General features: G+C 39.7%; 2 protein-coding genes across 5 annotated transcripts; one reads left to right on the plus strand and one right to left on the minus strand.

Annotated features, from left to right (window-relative positions):
- Positions 1–531: 531 nt before the first annotated feature.
- On the minus strand, positions 532–2,836 carry DPH3 (diphthamide biosynthesis 3). Its single transcript, XM_033074735.2, has 3 exons — positions 2,670–2,836; positions 2,494–2,568; positions 532–2,054 (listed from the first exon to the last, which is right to left on the minus strand). The coding sequence occupies exons 1-3, from the start codon at positions 2,775–2,777 to the stop codon at positions 1,989–1,991; spliced, it is 249 nt and encodes an 82-aa protein (XP_032930626.1). The 5' UTR covers positions 2,778–2,836; the 3' UTR covers positions 532–1,988.
- Positions 2,793–21,632, plus strand: OXNAD1 (oxidoreductase NAD binding domain containing 1). 4 transcript variants are annotated; one of them, XM_033074713.2, is made up of 9 exons: positions 2,793–2,876; positions 7,899–8,064; positions 8,320–8,383; positions 11,553–11,659; positions 15,072–15,213; positions 18,011–18,047; positions 18,153–18,253; positions 20,544–20,652; positions 21,261–21,632. In XM_033074713.2, exons 2-9 carry the CDS (start codon positions 7,928–7,930, stop codon positions 21,413–21,415), a joined length of 852 nt encoding a protein of 283 aa, XP_032930604.1. In that variant the 5' UTR covers positions 2,793–2,876; positions 7,899–7,927; the 3' UTR covers positions 21,416–21,632. The 4 variants fall into 4 exon arrangements, with proteins under 4 accessions (XP_032930604.1, XP_032930614.1, XP_032930587.1 ...); XM_033074723.2 differs by having other exon boundaries at positions 18,156–18,253; XM_033074696.2 differs by having other exon boundaries at positions 18,011–18,253.
- The last annotated feature ends 27 nt before the right edge of the window (positions 21,633–21,659 follow it).

Raw genomic sequence — 21,659 nt, forward strand, 5'->3', positions numbered from 1 at the left:
AAAGCTTTTTACATGCTATGTTTTCTTGGCACCTGCCAAGTAAAATCCAATGGATTAACACTTTTTACAACCATGTAGAAATTCAACCATACGAAGTACAAATAATTCTCTACACAAGTTTCCTAAGTCAGAAAGGGCCTGATCTTCACTATACAACAAAATCTGGTCAATGACTTCTGCAAAATCTATGCACTTTTAGCGATGATACACATGGCAACTTACTTTGATACATTACATCAGAGCATACATTCCCTGGTCTTGCATTTGAAAATTGCTACTATTCCTTTCATGTAGAATAGATGTGGGAAAATTATGAAGGTATTTATGCAGTAGAAGTTTGAACGAGGGCTTAGGTAGTAGTCCTGTAAGTTTGCTTTACTGCATCTACTGATAGATAGAAACAATTTTTATTAACCAACCTGAAGAACCTCCACTATCATTACCCCAGCGGTAGCAACTCAAAAAACTCTGGAAATCATTACATCCTGTATAGAAACCGAGTAAGTAATGGGCCATTATAACCAGTGATGGAATCTTAAACATCTTTATTTAAATAGTCAAAATAAATATTTGGTAAGGCATAGCTAACCAAAGTACCAAAACATTTCATTTTTTTTAAGCACGTATGTCAAAGGAACACGAGTGCCACCTCCTGGTTTCGGCATGGAAACACTCTGGGTTGTGCTTATTGCATTCAAAGCTTCCAACTAGATGTAGGGTTTTTTTTCTCTCCTTTTCTTAAAATAACTAGAATGTTCAACATTCACAGAACTCTGTAAGAACAAAAATTACTAAATGCAAGAATGCAGTAAAACTTGCTTATCTTCAGTGCCTGGAGCAAAACAGCTATATAAACTCTTCACAGGTACTTTTCCCCAGATTTACTTTCCCAGATGCCAAATCCTACTAAAACACAGGAATGACCACAATTTAAAGTAAATATTTAAGTGCAGTGACTTCAAGAAGTAGTCTTGGACTCAATGTGCAGTATGTTCTCACAACTCTTTTCTACCTTAAAGAATGTCTTTATTAAGTGAAATGTCTCCATGTCCTATCCAGGAAGTGACAGAATCTAATAAAGGCTGAGGAATTTATTACAAATGGCACAAAGAACTGCAGCCTATTTTATGTCTACTGCAACAGTCAAATCACAAAGTTGTTGAGAATATAAGGGTAAAATACCACCCACTTCGAGATCCAGTCTGTCTGCACGTTAGTAGCTTTGCAGGGGTAAAAAAAAGGTTAACTCCATTTCACACAACACCCTCAAAAGTGTATCATTATTGTCAGAGTCATTTGGTAACAACTACCAAAGTTCTTTCAAAGCAACTTTAGAAGCAATTTAAGAAACAAATCTACCCCAACACAAATGTTGCCCCCACTGCAGATACACGGACAACTGCATCTTCCCTGTGTTTACAGGTGTAATGACAATTTACCAACACTGAGCAAATGTTGGCTCTGGATCTCTTGTTTTCTCCCCACATTCAGTATGGGATACAAGTCCATGAGCCCACATCCTGGGAGAAGCTGCACTGTGTCAACTGTGTATGGCATTGTGTCCTATCGATTCCTAAATCTTGCCTCCCAACATTTTAGCTCTGTGGCATTTCACACTCGCAAATACCCCCATAAAGCCTGTTTTTCTCCACAGGCTAAGAAGCCACTGCTAGACTAAATGTAATTTCCCAACTACACACTCTTCTTCTGTGTATTGACTTACTGTAAATCAGGATCATAATCCTCAAGTCTTCTGGAATACACAGAGCAATTTATAAATATGTATTTTTTTAAAGTATAATCCTTTGGAACAAAACGCACTCATGTACATGTTTGATGTCCCAGTAAACTCTCACTCATGAAGAACACAATTATTGCACTTGTATCCCACAGCAGCAAGCACTTCCAGAAGGAGAACCACAACTCTTTCCACAGTCACCATCCCCATACTTTCTCATCCTAAAGCAGCACAGTCCACGATGCATTCATCAGCACTTGACCAATTCCTTGTTTGGCAAAGGTTCTGCCACGACTTCATCCCGCATGAACTGCTCCTAAAGACAGCAAGCAGGGATTTAGGCGATTTACATTGAGTTTGGATCTCCTCTACCTCACAAACACCACGAGATAGACCCAGGCTAGAAAACAGAGCGGTTTTAAGTGGTATGACTCTGTCTCCCAAAACACGAAAGCCATTACGTGCCTCCGAGGCGAGAAAAGCTGCCAGGGCTGCTGGAGTCAGCCACTGGAGCTCTTCATTTACATCACTGATTTCATCCCGCCTGTGTATTACCCCACACCCACCCAGGTAGAGGGGTCTTTTTAAGCCCAAACATGGCAGGAGGAGACCAGAAAACGAGACATCACACAGCAGATGTAGTTCCAAACCAGGGATTTTTAAACGCTGCCCCGCGCTTCCCGCATGAGGCGGGGAACTGCGACTCGGGGGGACCCGGCTGGGACCGCATCCGACTGCCCTCCCTCCGCACCCACCTGGTCGTAAATGACGCGCAGGATCAGGGAGCAGCTGGGGCAGGTGGCCACGTCCTCCCCGTTCTCCAGGTCCTCCTGCAAAAGCGCCGGGAGAGCGGTCAGGGCCCCGCCGCCTGCCCGGCCCACAGGCCGCACCGCCCCGTTCTCACCCCCAGCCCCGCCCGGCCGCCCCTCACCCGCGTGATGAGGAATCGGTCCCCGCAGGGGCACGGGTAGCTGTAGGTCCCGGTCTCCTCGTCGTACTCGAAGTCCTCGATCTCCACCTCGTCGTGGAACACGGCCATGCCGCCGGGAAGCGGCGGGAGCCGGGACGCGGCGGACGGGAAGAGGCGGCGCCTGAGGGGCACGCGGGCGGAGCTGCCCGTGACGTGATGCGGCGGCGGGTAGGCGTGGGGGGAGCGGGCCGGGGGATCCCGGGGTCGGGTGGGGAGAGGGGGCAGGAGGGTGAGGGGCGGCGGGCTGAGGGTCAGCGCGTTCGAGTCTCCTGGCTCGCCCTTTCCTCATAGCGGGAGCCCCGCACGCCGGTCGGAAGCGGTGGCCGGGCCGTCCTCTGCGGCCGATGGCGCTGCTGGTTCCAGCCCTGGCCTCCTGCCCGGCTATCCCAGGGGCTGCGGGAGAGCGGCCGGGCACTGCCGCGACCTTGTCCTTGTCCCTTGCCCTTGTCCCTGCCCTGTCCCTTGTCCTTGTGCTTCCCCTGCCCCTTGGCGCCTCAGTGCCGGCCCGCCCCAGCTGGGCGCAGGCTGCCGTCCCCCAACGCTCTCCTCCGAGCTCTCACCGTGTTCCCCACACTCTTGGGAAAAGGGGGAAAGCTTCCTTTTCTGTAATTACTTTTGCAGGAAGGACTGTTTGTCTAAAGAAGTGTTTTACTGAGGGACAGCTTTTGAAAATACACTTCCTGTGCTGCTTCCTTTCTGCCCCCCCTCTGCACTCTCTTGCATTAACCTACCTAGTAATTTGCACTTAAGTGTGATGGGGGTGATGTAAAAGTAGTTCTCCCTTCGGATAGTGGAATTAGTGATGTGGGATTGGGGGAAAGAAGAGATGCAGACGTTTATCTCAAGAGATACTATCCCAGGGCCAGTGGAGAGGATGGAGAATGAATGGCTCATTGGTTTTAAGTGAGAAGAGGAAGAAGTCGTGAAAAGTAGTGCTTGTTTTGCTCTGTGGAGCAAAGGAGGTTTATAAAAATATGTAAACATGTGAAAGGTGGGTGTCAAGAGGATGGAGCCAGGCTCTTGGGGGTGCCAACCACTAGGACAAGAAGCTACACCTGAATATGAGGAAGAACTTCTTTACTGTGTGAGCGACCAGGCACTGGAACAGATTGCCCAGAGGTACTGCAGTCTCTCTCACTGAAGATATTCCAGAACCATCTGGATGCAGTCTTGTGCCATGTGTTCTCAAATGGCCCTGCTTGAGCAGGCAGGGTGGACCATATGAGGCCACTGTGGTCCCTTCCAACCTCTGTGAAAGGAGAGAGTATTTGGAGTGGCTGTTCCTGTACTGGCTTGGGTAATAAAGGGAGAACATGCCACCTGACAGGAGCCTGGGAAGCTGAAGCACAGTGCTTCATGGAGGGGAGGGAATTGCCAAAGAGCTGGATGAGTGAAAAAATCACAGAGGTGACAGATGGGGGAAAAGCTGTTCATGTTTTGTAAAGGCATGAGTCACACTTGTATGTGGTAGAGGAGAACCAGGACTCATTAAAAGATATTTTGGAGTTTATTGGTTGCAGAGTAAAAATTGCAAATTATTTTAATTGTGTTTTTCATGTTTGGAAAGTGATGATAGTGTAAATGGAGCAAGTTTCTTGAACTACTATTCAAGAGTTATTTCTAATTTAGGGTAGAGACTCAGCCTTAAAGTAGTTGTATCAATAGGGTCTTTCACCTGTGACTATAAAATTAGGCTGGTGTTTCTTTTGTTTCTAATATTACGTATTGATATTGAACTTCAGGTTGGTTGGAGATGTAGATGTCTATAACCATGACGTGCTATCTGAAAGATTTCAGATAATAAAGTGATCTCATGAATTTGAGAAACTGATTTTTGAGCTCTTTGGGTTTGTAGATAATATGCCAAGGTAGAGGAATGGGAATTCATTAGATGTGTATTTTCTTGTCCTAAAATACTTTGAGATTGTTAATACTTTTGTTATCAATAGCATCTACACATTTGATGTAAAAAGTACTAAAGTGTTTTGTTTAAACACTTAAGTACTCTGTGATGCTGTGGAAAAAAATTTGCTTACTGGGAGTAGAAGACTTTTGAATAATTCCATTTTTGAAAGTTACAAGCTGCTGTGGAGTTAAATACTGGAAAACTGGTCAGTTAAAAGCTGAGGGAAGCATTTCTTATGTTTGAAAATGGGCATATTGAGTAGTGCTTGTAAATGTATTCAGTTTCTGAACAACCTAAGATTTATGGAAGCTCTGCCTTCATTTATACAAGACTACAAATGGGACAGATTACTAAGTGACCAGCCAATGCAGAGTTAGTGAAATCCTACTGAGTATAGGCTTGATTAGTTATCAACAAGCTGGATCAGTGCCATTTCAAGGGATTAAAAATGAAAAACATTTTGAAAATAAATTACATGGCCTTAAAAGAATGCACAGAAAGATATTTAAATGAAAGTAAAATATTAATGCTTTAAAGAAGCAATGTAATGCATCATGGAATAAATATAATTTGATTGGTGATGATATATGACAGAGAGTTATGCTAATCCATTTTAGGAAAAATAAAGGTAGATTTACAAGGAATGATAAATATCTCTTGGCTATCTATGAACCTGTTCCTACACTTGAAGGCTACCTATGAACCTGTTCCTACAACCCTGAATGTTGTGCCTGTCAGTTTGTCTTTCTCTATCATAGCTGTTTGAGTGTGTGGTTATGAAGCTTCACACGTGTTTCCACTGCAGTGCATATGAGTGTCTTCCACTTGCTTTAGTCTTTAGAGATGTGTTGTGTAGGGTATGTGAAGTGTGAGGGATTAATGTGCTTTTAAAGAAACCTGTGAATAAACAGGCTTAATTAAAGTTTATAAAATTCTCCACCCAGAATGTTTTCTTTACCACTAGAAAGGGAATGCATAGTCAGTGTTTGATCTTTCATACATTAATATTGTTTGAACATCTAAAAACACAGATATGTTGGCTGGAAGGCACTTCTGAGCATCATCCAGTCAGAATTCTTGCTTGGAGCAGGACAGTTGTTCACATGGATTAAACCAGTCCCAGGTGTAGATGTTTGTCATGAGGTTTCTGCTTTCCAGCCCTGCAGTTTCTCAGTTGCCCTTTGAAGGGGAGCGCTGCTATTCTGACATAGTATCATCCACAAGTTTGCTGATCATGGAATGGCCCAGAGGTGACCTCAGAGATCATCCAGTTCCAACCACCATGCCACGAACTGGGACACTTTCTGTCTCATCATCCAAGTTATTGATAAATTTATTGACCTGTATCAGCACCAAAAAACAACCACAGGGTACTCTTACTGTCACTAGCCAACAAGTGAAGCAGCTTGAAGCCATCAGGTCTTCAATTCTGTATGCCCAGACAAGTTTTCAGCCTCTCCAACCATCCATCTGGCCTCAGCTTGCTAATGTGTGTGCTGCAGGGGCTGGTGCCAGGAGCCACAGGACACTCAAGGTATGTTGCATCCTATCCCCTGAGCTGTGTGACCAGACCTTTCATCACAGTAGCTATTCAGATTTATCACATGTAATCTGATTTTGGTAAATCTGAGTTGCATCTTCCTGACTGCTGTCTTGGCTTTCACCCAGCTAAGGGGACAAGCTCTGAGCATTCTTTCAGATACTGAGATGGTGCTGACTGGATGTAAGCACTGTTTTTTGCCTCTCTTAAAAATGAGCACGAGTAAATCTTTTCCCAGTCAATTGGAGACTATGTGATGTGTTTTTCATGGGTAATAGACAGTTGCCTGACAAGCATGTCAGCTGTGTCTCTTAGCAACCTTGAGTGTATCCCATCTGGCTCTATGCATTTGAGTACATCCAGCATCTCCCAGCAGGTGCTGGCCCTGCTCCTATTTATCACTCTCCTTCCCAACCACCAGTGGTACAAGCAGAGGTCTGGGTGCAGGCTTTGCCTGTAAAGACTGAGGCAAAAGGAACATTGAGTACTTCAGCCTTTTCTAGATCATCTCTGACAAGGTCTTTCCCTTGTGAGAGACTGAAACGTTGATAGTTAATGGCTCAAGCAATCAACCAAAGCCACAGGAGCTTTGCTGAGGCCAGGTTTGCCCCCCTAGGCTGAAGGACAGGAGGAGAGATTTGGGTGTGTGGTGGGAATCCTCTTATCTGCATAAGAGCAGCCCAGGTGCAGGGAGGGTGAGCACTCACCAGCAGAGGATGACCACAACAAACTGACCTTTGTTTAGAAACAAGCTGTGTTTGAGTCAGATAAGGGAAAAGGCCAGTAAGAAGCAGGTGCTGCTGAGGTGAGAGAATGCATTTTATCATGCCAGCATCCCTTACACAGCTGGGCCAGCTGTAAATCTCCTAGGGAAGGTATCAGGACACTTGTGTTCACACCTGGGCCTGAGGGTGTTCCCTCTTCCTGTGGGGCAGAACTGGCTCAGTTCCACTGGCACAAGGCAGCTGTCATGGCTTAGAGGGTCTCATAACCCATCAAAGACCCCAAAGTGCCCCCAGACTCATTTCTGGGGTGTCCCACCACATACTGCACATGATCCCCAGTGTTGGAACATAGTGTAAAACTCCCCCAGGGAAGGTGTCTGGGCATTCCCACCTGAACCTGAATATATTGAACTCATTGAAATCTATGTTTTGTGGTCTTCCCTCACCCCTGATGGATCAAATCTCCCATCACTTTAAGTGAAATTGAACAATCAGTTCTTGTCACTGGATCCCATAGGTGGTATCTTTCCACTATCTTTTATCCTTTCTTTCTCTTCCTTTCTTTGCCTTATATATTTTCTTAAGTGATACTTTTATGTTGTTTCATTTATATAGATAATAACCAAAAGGGCTCTGTATCTCCTTTACGTTGCAACCAAATTGTTCTAAAACAAACCTGCGTTATACATAAATGTGTCTCTGTGTGTGTGTATATATAACCACTGGTCATTCAGTGTTATTTCACTCTTATCTGCCCCAAGGAATCTGTTTAACAAAAACTCAGTTACCCTCACCTTTAGGAGTGGGCGTAACATTCCTTCACTTGATGGATGCAGATTTTCACTTATTTATGAAAGTTTCATGCTTTCAAAGATCCCTCTCATTATACTTTATGTCTGTTGCTAGTTTTAGCTCCAGCTGAGCTTTGGCTTTTCTGATTTAAGGGAAATAAAAGCTGAAAACAAGCCATGTCAAACACTGAATGCTTCATTTAACAGATATTTTCGATTTTTTTTCAGGAACTAGTGATTCTGAAGACTACCTGGTCATGATGGCTCATGCTACTATTTATGTGGGTTGCACTGTTCCTCTGTTACTGAAAGGTGCTCAGAGCAGACTTTTTCCCTCTCATTCTCCATTGGGGGTGTTGAGACACTCTGCTTTTTGTTACTGCACAGGAAACGGGTAGGTTATCCTCTTCCTTATTTTATTCAAGAGAATGCCATGGTAACACTGTCAAAATCAAACTGACAAATTACTACAGACCTATAAATGCTTAATTTAACTCCCAATTATGTATTTATATTTAATTCTTATTTAGATTTATGTCATCTGTAGTCTGGATTACACTGGTAGATTGCTATGTTAATAGAAATTCATATCAGTAAGGGACAGTAGCACAACTGTCAAAATGACAGTTATCTTTGCTTTTTCTTGCAGCACAATAAAATCAAAAAGGAAAATGGATCACCTAGAGAGGACAGCAAATAATTTTCGACAGGAGGTTAGTGTTCTATTCTTTAGGATGCAAGTAATTTTTTTTTTTTTTTTGCTGCAAAGATAATTATATTGGATTATAGTATTCGATTCTTAGGCTCTGTTTTGCCTTCTGCTGGAGTCTGGTTTACTTCTTTTTCTCCTCATTTTTAATATTTGTTATTGGTATAAAATTAGCATATTTAGTGCTCAGTGGGTGAAATGTAATGAGTTTTAAAAATTTTCAGTGATGTGATGCTGTTTACTTTATGTTGGACAAGAAACAATAGATTTCTAACCAAGTATGGATTATAATAAGTAATGAAAGGATATGAATACTCACCATCTCTACATGGACTTCTCAGATTTTTGTGGATTTCTACAATTCTAGTTCAGATTTGAGATTTAAAAATGTGGAAAATGTCCTTTTATAACAGAGATAGAGAGGCAAAAAGTGTAGACATTTTGAAATGTAAAAAAGATCTTCAGTTGTATCTATTTTCGTTCACAAATACAAGGATGATAGAGCATTGTTCTCCATCAAATCCAGAAATGCTTATCCTGGATCTCAGTTTTGAGCAGCAAGCATTCTTTTTCATAATGTTCAGAGGGGAAAATACTCTTGTATTTCATACAGAGAGTTCCTTTCTGTAATAAGCTGAAGTAGATGTACACAGATGCAAACACACCACACATCTGTCAGTGGGTGTACATGAAGTCCTTCTCTGCTATGTTTTTCCCTAACTATAGTGGAGAATAAGTCATATTCTTCTCAAAAGGAAACTGGGTGCAGGGGATATGTAGAAGATTCAGCACTGTGACATGTAGGTCTGTAGATGGATGATGAAGCCTGGTTCTGCCTGTCACCAGAGCTGTGAGAACCATGGAGCTGTGCCTCAGCTATTCACAACCATTGTCAGCTCTTCCCTGAGTACAGATCAGCGTTGCTTGTGGACATCCAGCTGCTCTGGTGGATCCTGTTTACCCGAGAAGATGGATGTAGAGACAAACACAGACCAATGCAAGTCCTTGTTTGCTTCTGACATGAAAAAAATGAGGGCACTTTTGAGTGTTGTGGTGTGGGGTTTTTTAATATTTATTGCTTGGCTTGCTTCCTTTCTCTGCTCAGTGTCAGTACCTGAAAAATACATGGAAAATGGATCCTTATGAGGTGTTGGAAGCTCAGGGTTGGTGCAGGGAACTGTAAGGCACGAGGAAGAGAAGGAAGCTGTATGAGATAGGTGAAAGAGCAGGGTTCAGTTCTTGCTACTGCACATTCTCTGCATATTAGAGGATTATGCTGTTTCTTTTTTTAATGCTTGATTTATTCTTTGTTGTTTTATTTCCGACCACTTTAAAATCAGTTTATTTTAAATCCTCTGCTTAGTTTTAAATTCCGTATAATCAGCAGTTGGCTTCCCTCAGCCAATATTGCCTTATTTGGCCATTTCAGTCCTGTAAAAGATGAAAGAATCATAAATCTGTGTTGCATTAGTGTGAATGCTATAGAACATTGCCTGTTAAAGAGTGATAATGTGAAGGACCAGGGCAAGGAATACTGACTAAAGCTTTCTTGAAATACAGCTGCAAAATCCTCCTCCGTCTCACTGCAGCCTTGCTCTGGCCAGTTGGATACCCTTGTGATGGCCCAAAATACTGGCTGAATGTCTTCGATCACCCTGACTCAAAATTTAATTCTTGAAATAACTTTATACCAATTAAGAATTAAATTTCCAGTACTCTTGCAGCTCTCTGAGCCAAATAACAAATTAACGAGTGTACTGAAGAGTAAAGAAGGGAATGAAGAAGATCCAAATGTAATGTCCCTTTCCTGCACTTCTCCATCAAAACAACCACTGAAGTCATGCATCTGACATTTCTCTTGTTAACTTTGCCTGACTGCATTCTTCGTTTAATACTGTCTGCTAAAGTGGAACAGGAATCCGTGCTACTTCATTTTAAATTAGCAAATGTCCTGCTGTTTAATGGGACAGGGGATGTGTTCAGATGTTGCTTTATGAATAAATTAATTTTCTGACATATGTTTTAAATTACAGCATAGTTGCTTAAAGTTAAATTTTTTTTGATCTGTTTGATCTTAGACAAATGAGAAATGGTAGAGTTGTGGTGGTATTTTGAGTATTTCCTTGTGTGGTAAGTGACATCAGCGTTTTTAACAGTAAAATCTGTGCTTTGCTCTTTTTAGAAAATACTTAGAGCATTACTTTCTTTGTAGAGGAAAAAGGTTGATAATTATAGTCCAGAAAAAAACTGAAAAGGAAGGGTAGGGAGAGAATGAAAATCCATGTTGCACTGATGGACATTAAAGAACTTAAATGGGGTGCTCATCCCCAATGGGGTTTTTTGCAAAGTCTGTTTTTCAGTTATCACCTTCTTTTTTTTTTTTTTTAACTCTTTTAAAGTAGTATCAGCTATGGCCCTGATGTCTCCTCCCATGTGGCTGCCAAACTAAATCTGCTCTGTTACCCAGCCAGGAGACCTGTGTCTTGGTTTCCCTATGGGGGTGTAGGGGGTAAATGCAATAACAAAAGGCTTGTTGGTTTTCTTTCATTGATACATTAATATTAATGCATAATCTTTCAGTAATGCATTTAGTTACCTCAATCAGTCCAGATCTATAATTCTCCCTGGGACTTCATCTGCAACTAATTTTTACAAGTAGCCTTAGTCTTTCTATCAGAGATCTCTTTACTTTGTTGCTGGAGAGTGCAGGAGTGTGTGTCTTGTATAGATGTCTGATGAATCTGGTAAGTGATAACTAGCAATCGCCTGCATTGCTCTCTTCAACTGATATAAAGTAAGTTTGTATATAATCTTAGACAAGGTGACAGACATGGTAGACTGCAAGTACGAACACTGTTCTCCATTCAATGACTATTTAAGTGAATCATAGAACGGTTTGGGCTTGAAGAGGCCTTAAAGATCATGCAGGTCCAACCCCCTGCCATGGGCAGGGACACCTTTCACTAAGCCAGATTGCTTTGGGCCCCATCCAAGCTAGCCTTGAACTCTTCCAGGAGTAGAATCCATTTTTGTTTCAGTGAAAAATATTGATGCTGTAGGTAATGAAATGCTGTGGGTAACACGGCAAGTAATGGATGTCTCATGCATGGCTTCTTAACTGCTTTTGCTCCAAATTATCTACATATCATAATGGCTTTTTTTTCTTTTGTTAGGTAATTACACAAGCAAAAGTGTGTGGAATCACCAATGAATCAGAGACAGTCAAAAGGCTTCGTTTAGCAATTACAAATAAGGATTTTACTTTCAAAGCAGGACAATGGTAAGATCTTCTGGTATGAAGTTTCACTATAACAAAGCGCTGAAAGGTCTCTGATCCTTGGGCAATGGAAAAAGTTGTTAATTTATATAATACAATGTTTTCTTATTGGATGCTCTGTCAAAGAGCTGATATTTGGCATAATTTTTTAATAGTCATGATAAAAAAATGCTAATATTACTATTAAAAGGGTAGAAATGGATATTCTTTAAATGCTCAGTTACACTGTTTTGGTGTTTTCCTGTGGTTTATTATATTACATTATTTTCTCAGGAGTACTTTGAAGTTCACTGCACTTAATTCTGCAGGCTGTCTTTATTTACTAGTTGTTTTTACAGTGCAGCTGAGACTGCTGATTTGCAAGTTACTTGGTTTTGGTTTATTTCTTCTTCTTGAAGTTTCCACTCTGAAAATTAAGCCTGTTAGGTCAGATTAATATATTAATATAAACAGGCAAATTTGAAAATAAAAACTTTGAATTATTAAGCCTTTGAAACAATTAGCCATTTGTTTAAACAATTTTACAGGGTTTTTTTTCCCAAGGAAGTAGTGGATTTTCATGTTTGTCATCCTTCCTTGTTAAAAGTACTCTCACTCAGTAACCTTTTCTTTTCTCTTAGAAATTAATTTAAAACTAGGAGTAGTTGCTTTTGGTAATGGACATTTAAATGCTCTTAAATTTTTATTGGTTTTGGCCATCTGAAAGTGGTTTTGCTGAAATCAAAGTATAGCTGCTAGGGTATTAACAGCATATGTTACTCATGGAGTGTTAATATGCTGACTTTTAAATTTAGAACCCGAACACAAGATGCTGATTAGCAATAATTTGTTTGTGAAGTAATTTGCTGCAGTTTTTGCACATGTGCAGTGACTCATTAAATTCTTGCTTGCCAGTACTTGCAAAGTACATTTACCCTCCAAAAATGTTTTTGAAATTATTATGCTGAAAACTGAAAGCTTTAATTATAATTACTCTTCTTCATTTTCTTCTTCCTTGAAAGTGTTCTAATGCTATTGTAAGGTACACACCAACATCTCTGTACTTTTATCTATAAACTGAGGTTGCATTTTTTTGATGAGCAGTACAAAACAACACATTTTCCTGAGCAGAAAAGGCTAACTTGTTAGGATTTGCTATAATAAAACGTTACAGCCAAAGATTGTCACTAAAATGTTTACACTTCCTGAAAGTTTTCTAATTATTGAGTTTTTCAGAAGCAAAAATGAATCTGTTTTGCAAGCACTTTGGTAGATACTGGTTCTTTATCTGACGTCAAATAATAATGAAGAGACTTGTTGCTGTTACACCTTTTGATTTACTAAAACATGCATTGAGGTATATGCATGTTACAAATACTTTGAAGAAGTAGCTTTATGGTTTTAGTGTTTCTGATCTCTTACTCCAGCAATCGGTAATTACCAATTTCTTAAGGTTATGGCTTAGGTGAGTTTTAAAAGGAGGGAAGTGAAAAACCACCCCGAGATCTCTAGTTTACATCTTTTTGTGCCTCTCCTTGTGGGTTTTCTTCCATGTTTTCCCTTCTGCTGCTCCTTTCCCTTAGGCTGTCACAGGCAGCATTTCTTCAGCAGCCCCCTCACCCTTCCTAATGTGGCTGAGACAAGCTATCAGGGCTAGTCCACTATAAGATAGTAAACTGTGCCTTGAAATCTCTCATTGTTATGTACTTGGGAAATAAAAATACATCTGCATTAGTATTTGGGAAAGGTAAAAACCCAAGCTTGGTGTAGGTTTTGCAGTAGTGTTTGTGTGTTTCCCCACCAGGCATGGATAAGGTTTCCCTTTACATGCCAAGGAGAACATTTTGACTTGAATGTAAATTGTGAGTTTATGGCATAAATTCTCGTTTTCTGTTACCTGAAGTTCATCTTAAGTAGTAAGATTATTTTCCACCAGAGGGAGGTAAAGAGCTTCAGCAGTGTTGTGAGATATTCTTTGGCAGGGTAAATGCTGCAATTCAAGAGTCGACCTTTCTCAGCTCCCAGAGCCTGACTGTCAGTAAAGCTGGACTCAGGGGCAGTGGGGCTGCACAAGCTGAGAACACTGAAATAAACCTTCTCCTTTTTTTTGGTTGTAGACCATTCTTTTGCAGTCAGGTATCTTTATGCACCATCAAGCTATTACAAGCATAAAGTTAAAAATTATATCACTATTCACACTGTATACATTCTTTGAGAGAAAGAGCTTTTTCTTCAAAGGGTGTATTTTGTGTGGAATAAGCAGACAAGATTTTTTTTCTTCCAAAAGTGGTGAACTACTCAAAGTACTTCTCTCTTTCCTCAAGCATTTGTGGTTTCTGAAGAATACAGCCTTGCTGTTTAAAGAAAATACCTGTGCAGTAGAAGCCAGTCTGTATTTCTTGTTGCATCTTCATTTAACTAATACTGAGCCAGCCTAACCCAGGCTTGAATTGAATAATGGCTCTCTAGTACTTGGCATTGTTTATCAGTGGGATTGTTTCCTAAGGGGAGCAGCACAAGTAATTACAAACATTCGGTTTATTTTGAAATACAGGGATTTTGTTATGTGCTGTAGAAAGCAGAAGCATTTAAAGATTTAAGGAACACAGAGGAGTTCAGGTGATAGATCATAAACCAACTTGTAATATTTTCTGATAATTATTTGGAAGTCTCATCAAGGCTTATCAAAGCCTTACTTTTATGAGACAGAATTATAGTTCCTATATAGTAATGGCTTGCCTTCCATACTCTCTAATAGCTGGTATTGCAGAAGCTTAGCCACATGTTACCTTCTTATCTGTACAAACTCATGCATGGTTTACTTTTAAGCTGAAAGAATTATTGCAGTTTGGTTTCCTATAACCTAAGAACCAATATCTGCCACCAGAGGGAGCTGCAGTTCTGCTGCCAGTTGTGGACTTCTTACATGGGAAATCTTTTACATACTGTTGGTTTTAATTCAGATATTTAATCTACCCAGAAAAAAAAAGTGTTTAATATAAATTCATTTCCCTAAAATTAGAATGCCAATCTTATGTTTGAAAATTGAAGAACCCATCAAAGGGACCAAAAAGAGTGGGACTTAAGCTACTCTAGCAGACCATAATTATGTTTCTGTTCTACTATGCAAATAATTTATTTAAAACACTTAGAATTCTACTCTGTTGTGAGATGTGACATCTAATGCTAAAAGCAGAATGGTTTGAAAACCTTCTAGTGTAGCAAACATGATGACATGGTTCTAGAAGAAAATAATTCTAAGGAAATGGTGTTACTCAAGGTTAACTCCCTATTCAGAAAAGTTGTGTTACAGAAATGAAGATGTTGTAAAGGAAGGATAATTGAAACAGAGGCAGCCACATTATTTTGGCTATTGTTGTCCTTGTTTGGGGTTGTTGGCTTCGTTTTTAAACTTTCATGTCTGATCTATTTTTAGGGTCGATTTTTTTATTCCTGGAGTATCTGTAGTTGGGGGATTCTCGATATGTTCAAGCCCTGGCCTGTTAGAACGAGAAGGAATTCTAGAGCTGGCAGTAAAGCACACTGTTCATCCTCCTGCTCACTGGATTCACACTGAGGTAAATGAAATTAACTGTGAGATTTGGCTTGGTTTTGGGGGGTTTTTTTGGGTTTTGTTTAGCTAAGGGGATGGTGTGTGTTTTTTCGACCATTTTGTGCTATTAACTGTAAAACTCACATTGACTTCTTCAAGCACTTTGGGTACAACATAAATCTTAAAACCTTTTGTTCAGTAAGGGACTGAAATTGGATGTTTATGTGAAAATATGGTTATTGTGATCTTTTGGCACTTGTGCTTACTGTGATCTTTTGACACTTGTGCTTACAGTGGACTTAAAGTGATGTTAAAGTTGGTGTATATAAGGGTTCTCACTCCTTTGGAATGGATGAATTTTAAGGCTTTGAAAAACCTCTGCTCTAACTTACATCCCTGAAAACAGGCAGTTTTACCATTACAAAGTTACCTCTGATAGCCTTCCATAATTCCTGACTACTTCTGTAAATACAAACTGGGAATCATTGATAAATCACAGACAGATATACATTATTACAGGGGAGCCAAGGAAGATACTTAGATCGGTTTTTCTGAAATGATAAAACATTTCAGAATATCTATAGTATTCTTTTAAATATGCAATATTTTTGCAATAAAAGACATAACATAAGCCTTGACTTTTTCCAATGTTAAAAGTAAAGTCTGAGACTTGGCCTCGTGGTGTTTTGCTCTTTATTTACCCTGTTTAGTTTGTTAGATGAGTCACATGTTTCATCAATGATCTGTCCTATCAACTTTTGTTCTTTTCACAGTCTCTGGAAACTACTTAAGAATTTTTGATGTTGTAAATCAGTTTTTGTTGCTGAGTTTTCTGGTGGAATTTATAGGATAAATATGTAGTTAAGGGGTAAGCTACATCAAACCTGATGCTGTGGAGAAACCTCCAGGGTATACATGGAGTCTTCCAGCTAAACAAAAGTACATGCTTTTTTTCTTTAGGAAACAAACAGGAAAAACAGCAACCTAGAATTTGAAAATGCTGTATATATGGTGACAAGACTGGTGCTGAATTGTTTAGAAGTTGCTCCTAAAGGAAGTTGGTATCTCAGGTTAAAAATGTTGTGGCAATTGTTTGCACTCATTTGCTCACTGTATCTGTATTTTTTACAGGTATTTATTTCTTAATATTACTATATGTAAAATAGTAAATTTTAGTACCATGTACCTTATATAACTTCAGGAAGATGTGGCCTTTTCTTTAAAAATATCCATGTAATGTATTGATTTGCTTCACTTCTCTGCCTGAACTGTGTTTATAAACTAGGCTAAAAGATGACATTTTCTCATGGTATTACTCCAGAATTTTACTATTTTTTTCTTGTACACTGACTTACTATTATCATTGTCATGGCCAAAGCATGGAAGTATCTGGAAGACTGCTGGTTAAGAGAGATTCTTCCCAAATCCCATGTCCAATCTTGATGAACTATGGCTGCTTAAGGGGGCAGGTGTGAGATTGCTTCTCCCTAAAAATGCTTATTTCCTCAAAGGGTACCAAATTCTGTGTCCTCCTTACACCACATGAATCTGGAACACATGTGGATTTGTGCTTCTCTAGACCAGAGTAAAACATGGTGGGAAAGTCTGGCAGTGTACATCATAATGAAGAGAGAAATCAGTTTCAGACAATGACTGCTCATTATCCTACAGTGTACTTGAGAGACAATAGTTCTGCAATAATTAAGCAAGAAAGTTGTTGGGTGTTTTTAATGATCATGTTTACTATCTTAGGAATCCGTGTGTTCTCTGCAGTGCCTGCATCCAAGGGCATCCTTCTTGCTCCTGGTGGAATTGTTACACTTTTAGACCTTAGCTGTTTGTGCAGCCTTCACTAATGGAACTTCCTTTGTTTCAATTTACTCTCTCTTGCTATGAAAAGAATTCTTTGAAGGAAATGTTTTCATTCTCTAAGCTAATTTTTCAGCAGCTAATAGCTTGTTTTGCTCTCCTCCCTTCCCACCTTCCTTCATTTCCCTCTTCATTTTATCTTTTAAAACCTATATATGGCCTAAGTGCTCTTATTTGTTCTGTCAGCTTGCAGTGATGTGGAAGAACTCACCCTACTTCTCTGTACTGCAGCTTCAGCCTTCAGACCAGGATGCAGTGCTGGTTTACCAAGGAGATACTGACCCAAGTGGATTTTTTTGTCATAGCCTTTGTTTTTCATGTACAAAAAAGAAAAATGCTTGGACACATTTCTTTAGGAAATAATTTCTTACGTACAAGTGGAGAAAAAGAGAGAAGATTTTCCCAATTTTTCTTCTTTTGTGTCTCTGAAGTTGCAAATGCAGAAGTGATTCTGCAAGAAATATTCTTGTGGATACTTACTTCACTTCTGTGTGGTTTTTAATTTTAAGGAATGGGGATGGAAAAACCTTCTGTGTGTGCAACTTGTTCTGACTTTCTGTGACCTCATAGGAAGGCCTTTTTTGGCATGAAGCTGGTTTTGGGTGGAAGTGTGATTTCACATGTTGAGCTTGGGTTTTCACAACCACATATTGCTGTTGGAAAACTGTGAATTGTTCCTCTTTCAACTCTTATGGGGATAAGAAGGGGGAGTCACCATCCTGCCTTACCATAAGACTGAAACTTTTGAAAGTAGAACTAGATCCCTAGAGACAGTGGGTTACTTCAGATAACTGGAAAATGTGTCTATATTTTAAAATCTTTCTGTTTTTCCTTCACTGGTCAATTAAAATAAAAATCACTGCCCAGCAAACCTTGTGGCTGGGATGCAAAAAGAGTAAGATTTCAACTTTTGCATTTAGTTCTGAAATTAAATATCTTCTTTTCCATCCTAGTGTACTCTTGACTCAGAAGTGGCTCTGCGAGTGGGAGGTGATTTCTTCTTTGATCCTCAGCCTGGTGACTCCCCAGTAAACCTAGTGCTGATAGCAGGGGGTGTTGGAATTAACCCATTGTTTTCTATACTGCTGCATATAGCAGATCTTCATGGATACCAAGAGGGTAAAGGAAATAGACACAAATTGGGAACAGCGAAGTTGTACTACAGTGCAAAAAATACGAACGAACTCTTATTTAAGGTAAATCAAATGTTTTTTTAAAAATACAGGTCTCAGCTATTCACTATTAGTGTATACATCAATGTTAAGAAATTCCAGAGAGTCCTTCTGTGTGAGACATTGTACAAACAGAGACAAAAGTCTCCCACTTCCTGCCTCAAATCCCATGTGTGTTTTGTTAACTGCTTATGACAGTGTACAGATTAAGGCAGTTACTGGACATATCTGCTCCCACTGATTTTCGTAAGTCAGTTACCCCTAAATTTTACCATATCCCTGCATTTTACTATGATCTTGTAAGAGCACTGTCATACACTGAAGATTATATATATATACGTGTATATACACGCTAATAGTATGCATGCATAACGCTGTAATACTGTAACCACATAGTCTAAGTAGAGGTTGTATTGAATGTAAAGACTAGAAAAGAGTAATTATATCCAAAGGAAATACTTTCTAAAATAACAGTGGAGGTCTATTGATAATGCATTAGTTACTAATAAATACTAGTGTATGAATGAAGCATTTATAGCTGCTTTTAAAACTGCTTGTGCAGTACTTCATCAACATTTACTCAGCAGTTAAAGATCAGTTGTGACACTCAGCTGTTAAGAATTATTGAGAATATTTTAGTGTCAAATTAGCACAGCTTCTGTAAAGAAGCATCTGAAATTATTTATGGGTTTTTTAAGTATTAAAAGCTTTTGATTGTAAGATAAAGATGAAGAGCTGTCGTGATTCCAGAAACTGTGTCTAGGATCCATCACTAGTTTTATTTCTGTACTTCTACCATGTTTCTAGATATAGAGATATTTGCTTTCTTTGAAAAGTCATTTGTTTGTTGCTAGAAGCAGAATAATCTGCTCTTCCTTTTGGCCACCTACTGATCTCCCAGTGTGTTCTAAGCATGCACAGGTTTTTCTGGTGCCAGTGCTGACATTCCCAATGTTCACTTAAGTTTCATGACAGCAGAACTTTTGCACTGAAGCTTCTGGGACAGAAGAGAACACAGTGTCGTGCATAGTGTGTAAAATATATCCCTCCTTCATTCTTCACATGTCACTCAGATCCAGAACATGTCTGTCAAAATTGTTCACTTCTGTGCAGAGGATTGAGGAAACAGAATCTCCTAGCAGCCTTTATGCCATTGTGACAAACATCTGTACAGGATGTGTGCAGTCTCCAGGAGGACCTGCTGGGTTATCACTGATGGTTTGAAAGACAGGGTCCCTGAAGGAGCGGCTGTGTATGTGCTGACAAGGGCGAAGGGAGATGCTACTGTGGGGTCTGATCCTCACTGTGGATGTGCTCTCATGTCATGGGCTGAGGCACTGGAAATGTCCTTAATGCAAGTGACAGAAGCAACAGCATTGGGGTACAAAGATAGCAAGTCAATAGTAGAGGTGCTGGTGGAACACTGTACAACAGTGGCAATATGTGCTGCTCTTCATCCCATGTCTTTTTAGGGATTCAGGAACAGATTTTCTACAAAGTAGAATCCTTCTGGCTTCTTTTGTTAAGCAACCCAGGGCAGACTCAGTGCAGTAACTAGTTAACAAGTACTTAACAAAATGAGCGAATTCACCTAGAAATTATTTTTATTGCAGAATATTTTAAGGAATTTCCAATGTCTATTCCAGCAGTGAAAATCCTATATAATGCAGGATCTAGACAGTAGCTAAATCTTGATTTCAGAACTAACTACAGCATCTGACTAACACATTCTTTTTTTGCTATGATTTGAACTGAAGCCACTGGGGCTTTGGTGATAACTTATCACAGCTGTGACTTAGGGAACTGAAAATGCGTTTATACTTTCTACTCTGGTAAAAATAACATTAGCATTACATGTAGTTCATTTTACTTGAGAATGTGAGACAGTAAAGGGTTTAGTGACCTTATCAAACAAGACTCAGAAAGTTCCTAACTAATGGTAAATACATACTGCAGGGGGTTTTTTAAATGAAAAACCCCTGTAGAAGTAGAAGGAGGAAATACTGAGAATTCATAAGGGGGAAAAACTGGAAAGTGACCTAACTGGATCTTAGGTCCAAATCTTACAGATTGTAATCTATGTCAGAAAAGGAGAAAAGCACTAATGTAGCTGGCAGGGTATTCGCATTCCAAGTGTGGGAATTGTCTGTGTGTGTGTGCAGGTCAGGCCTGTGGAATCACACCCACCAGGTTCTCAGTGCTGAAATGCAAAGTCTTGGTTCTCAGTAATAATCACTGGCATTCTAGGACTGTGTGCATACATCTGCTTTGATTTAATGGCCTGTGGTGTAAGCAAGTGTGTTTAACATTACAGAAAAATATTCTTGGTTTGATGAAGGCGTTTCCTGGAAAGATCACATGTTGTTTCCACGTCACCCAGCAGCACTCACAGATCTGTAAAGAACTGCAGCCACATATTACAGGTAAATGTCAGGGCTATCTGAAGCCCCAATTTGCTTACACGAAGTTGTGCATAATAACCCATCATTTTTATATTTAAAGGTTCAAAATGAGATGTGAGTTAAACAATGTCTCTGTACTTACTCTGCTTTGCAGAAAAAAATTTTCTTTGCAATTTTTGTTCTCCTCTGTTAATCCTAAACTTTACATTGATACTTCCCACTGCAGACTTGATCCCAGAAACTGTTAAGCAAACGCTGTTTACTTTGCTTTAGGTGGGATTGATGAAGGATAAGCTCACCGCTTTTAAGAGATACTTCAGCATGTTTCCATTTCTGCTGCTTTGTATTAGACACACCTACTTTCTTCATATGAATGTAGGATTTTACTTGTCTCTAAGCCATGTTCCTCTTCAGTGACCAATACCTTCTGCATTCCAAGTGGCAGCACTGATCTAAGTCCCCAGAAAAACATGCTTTTTGAAGCCCCAAATCCCAATACCTATTATCCTGAAACAGGCCAGGCATTTTTAAGAAATGAGTGCTTGAAATACCTCTAACCAGACATCATTTTTGAAGTGACTTCATGATTAATATTTCTGTTCTCATTTCCTACTTTTTTTCTTTGTCAGAGGGAAGAATATCTGAAAAGGAGCTAGAGAAACACGTATCCAGTGATACTTCATGGTATATCTGTGGTCCCCCTCCAATGATAGAGTCTATATCCAAACTACTCACTAACATTGGTGTTCCAAGAAACTGTGTTTTCTTTGAGAAATGGTGGTAGTGACACCTGCTGAAGAGAAAATTGTATTATTTTTTTCCAGCGCATTTTGATAAGCTAAAATGTACAGAAATGAACTATGAATCATTTGGAAGATTTTAATGAAGATGTCCTCTATGATGAAGGTGGTCCTTTAATTTAACTGTAATACACCTGTAATACAGTGCTGCTGCTTTTGAGGGGAAAGAAAAGTGATTTTATATTAAAGACATTAACTGTTCTGGTTTTTCGACAATTTGCCTTTTCT

Source organism: Catharus ustulatus, chromosome 1 (genome assembly GCF_009819885.2).
Source record: "Catharus ustulatus isolate bCatUst1 chromosome 1, bCatUst1.pri.v2, whole genome shotgun sequence".
Classification (NCBI taxonomy): Eukaryota; Metazoa; Chordata; class Aves; order Passeriformes; family Turdidae; genus Catharus; species Catharus ustulatus.

Bases quoted from the DNA above. Each gene is read 5' to 3' on its own strand.
- DPH3 (XM_033074735.2), bottom strand. From the start codon at position 2,777: ATGGCCGTGTTCCACGACGAGGTGGAGATCGAGGACTTCGAGTACGAC. The intron at 2,569-2,669 runs GTGAGGGGCGGC...GCGCTTTTGCAG, and splicing joins ACCGATTCCTCATCACGCGG to GAGGACCTGGAGAACGGGGA. The intron at 2,055-2,493 runs GTGGGTGCGGAG...TGCTGTCTTTAG, and splicing joins TGCGCGTCATTTACGACCAG to GAGCAGTTCATGCGGGATGA.
- OXNAD1 (XM_033074696.2), top strand. From the start codon at position 7,928: ATGATGGCTCATGCTACTATTTATGTGGGTTGCACTGTTCCTCTGTTA. The intron at 8,384-11,552 runs GTTAGTGTTCTA...TTCTTTTGTTAG, and splicing joins CAAATAATTTTCGACAGGAG to GTAATTACACAAGCAAAAGT. The intron at 18,254-20,543 runs GTAAATCAAATG...TTAACATTACAG, and splicing joins CGAACGAACTCTTATTTAAG to AAAAATATTCTTGGTTTGAT.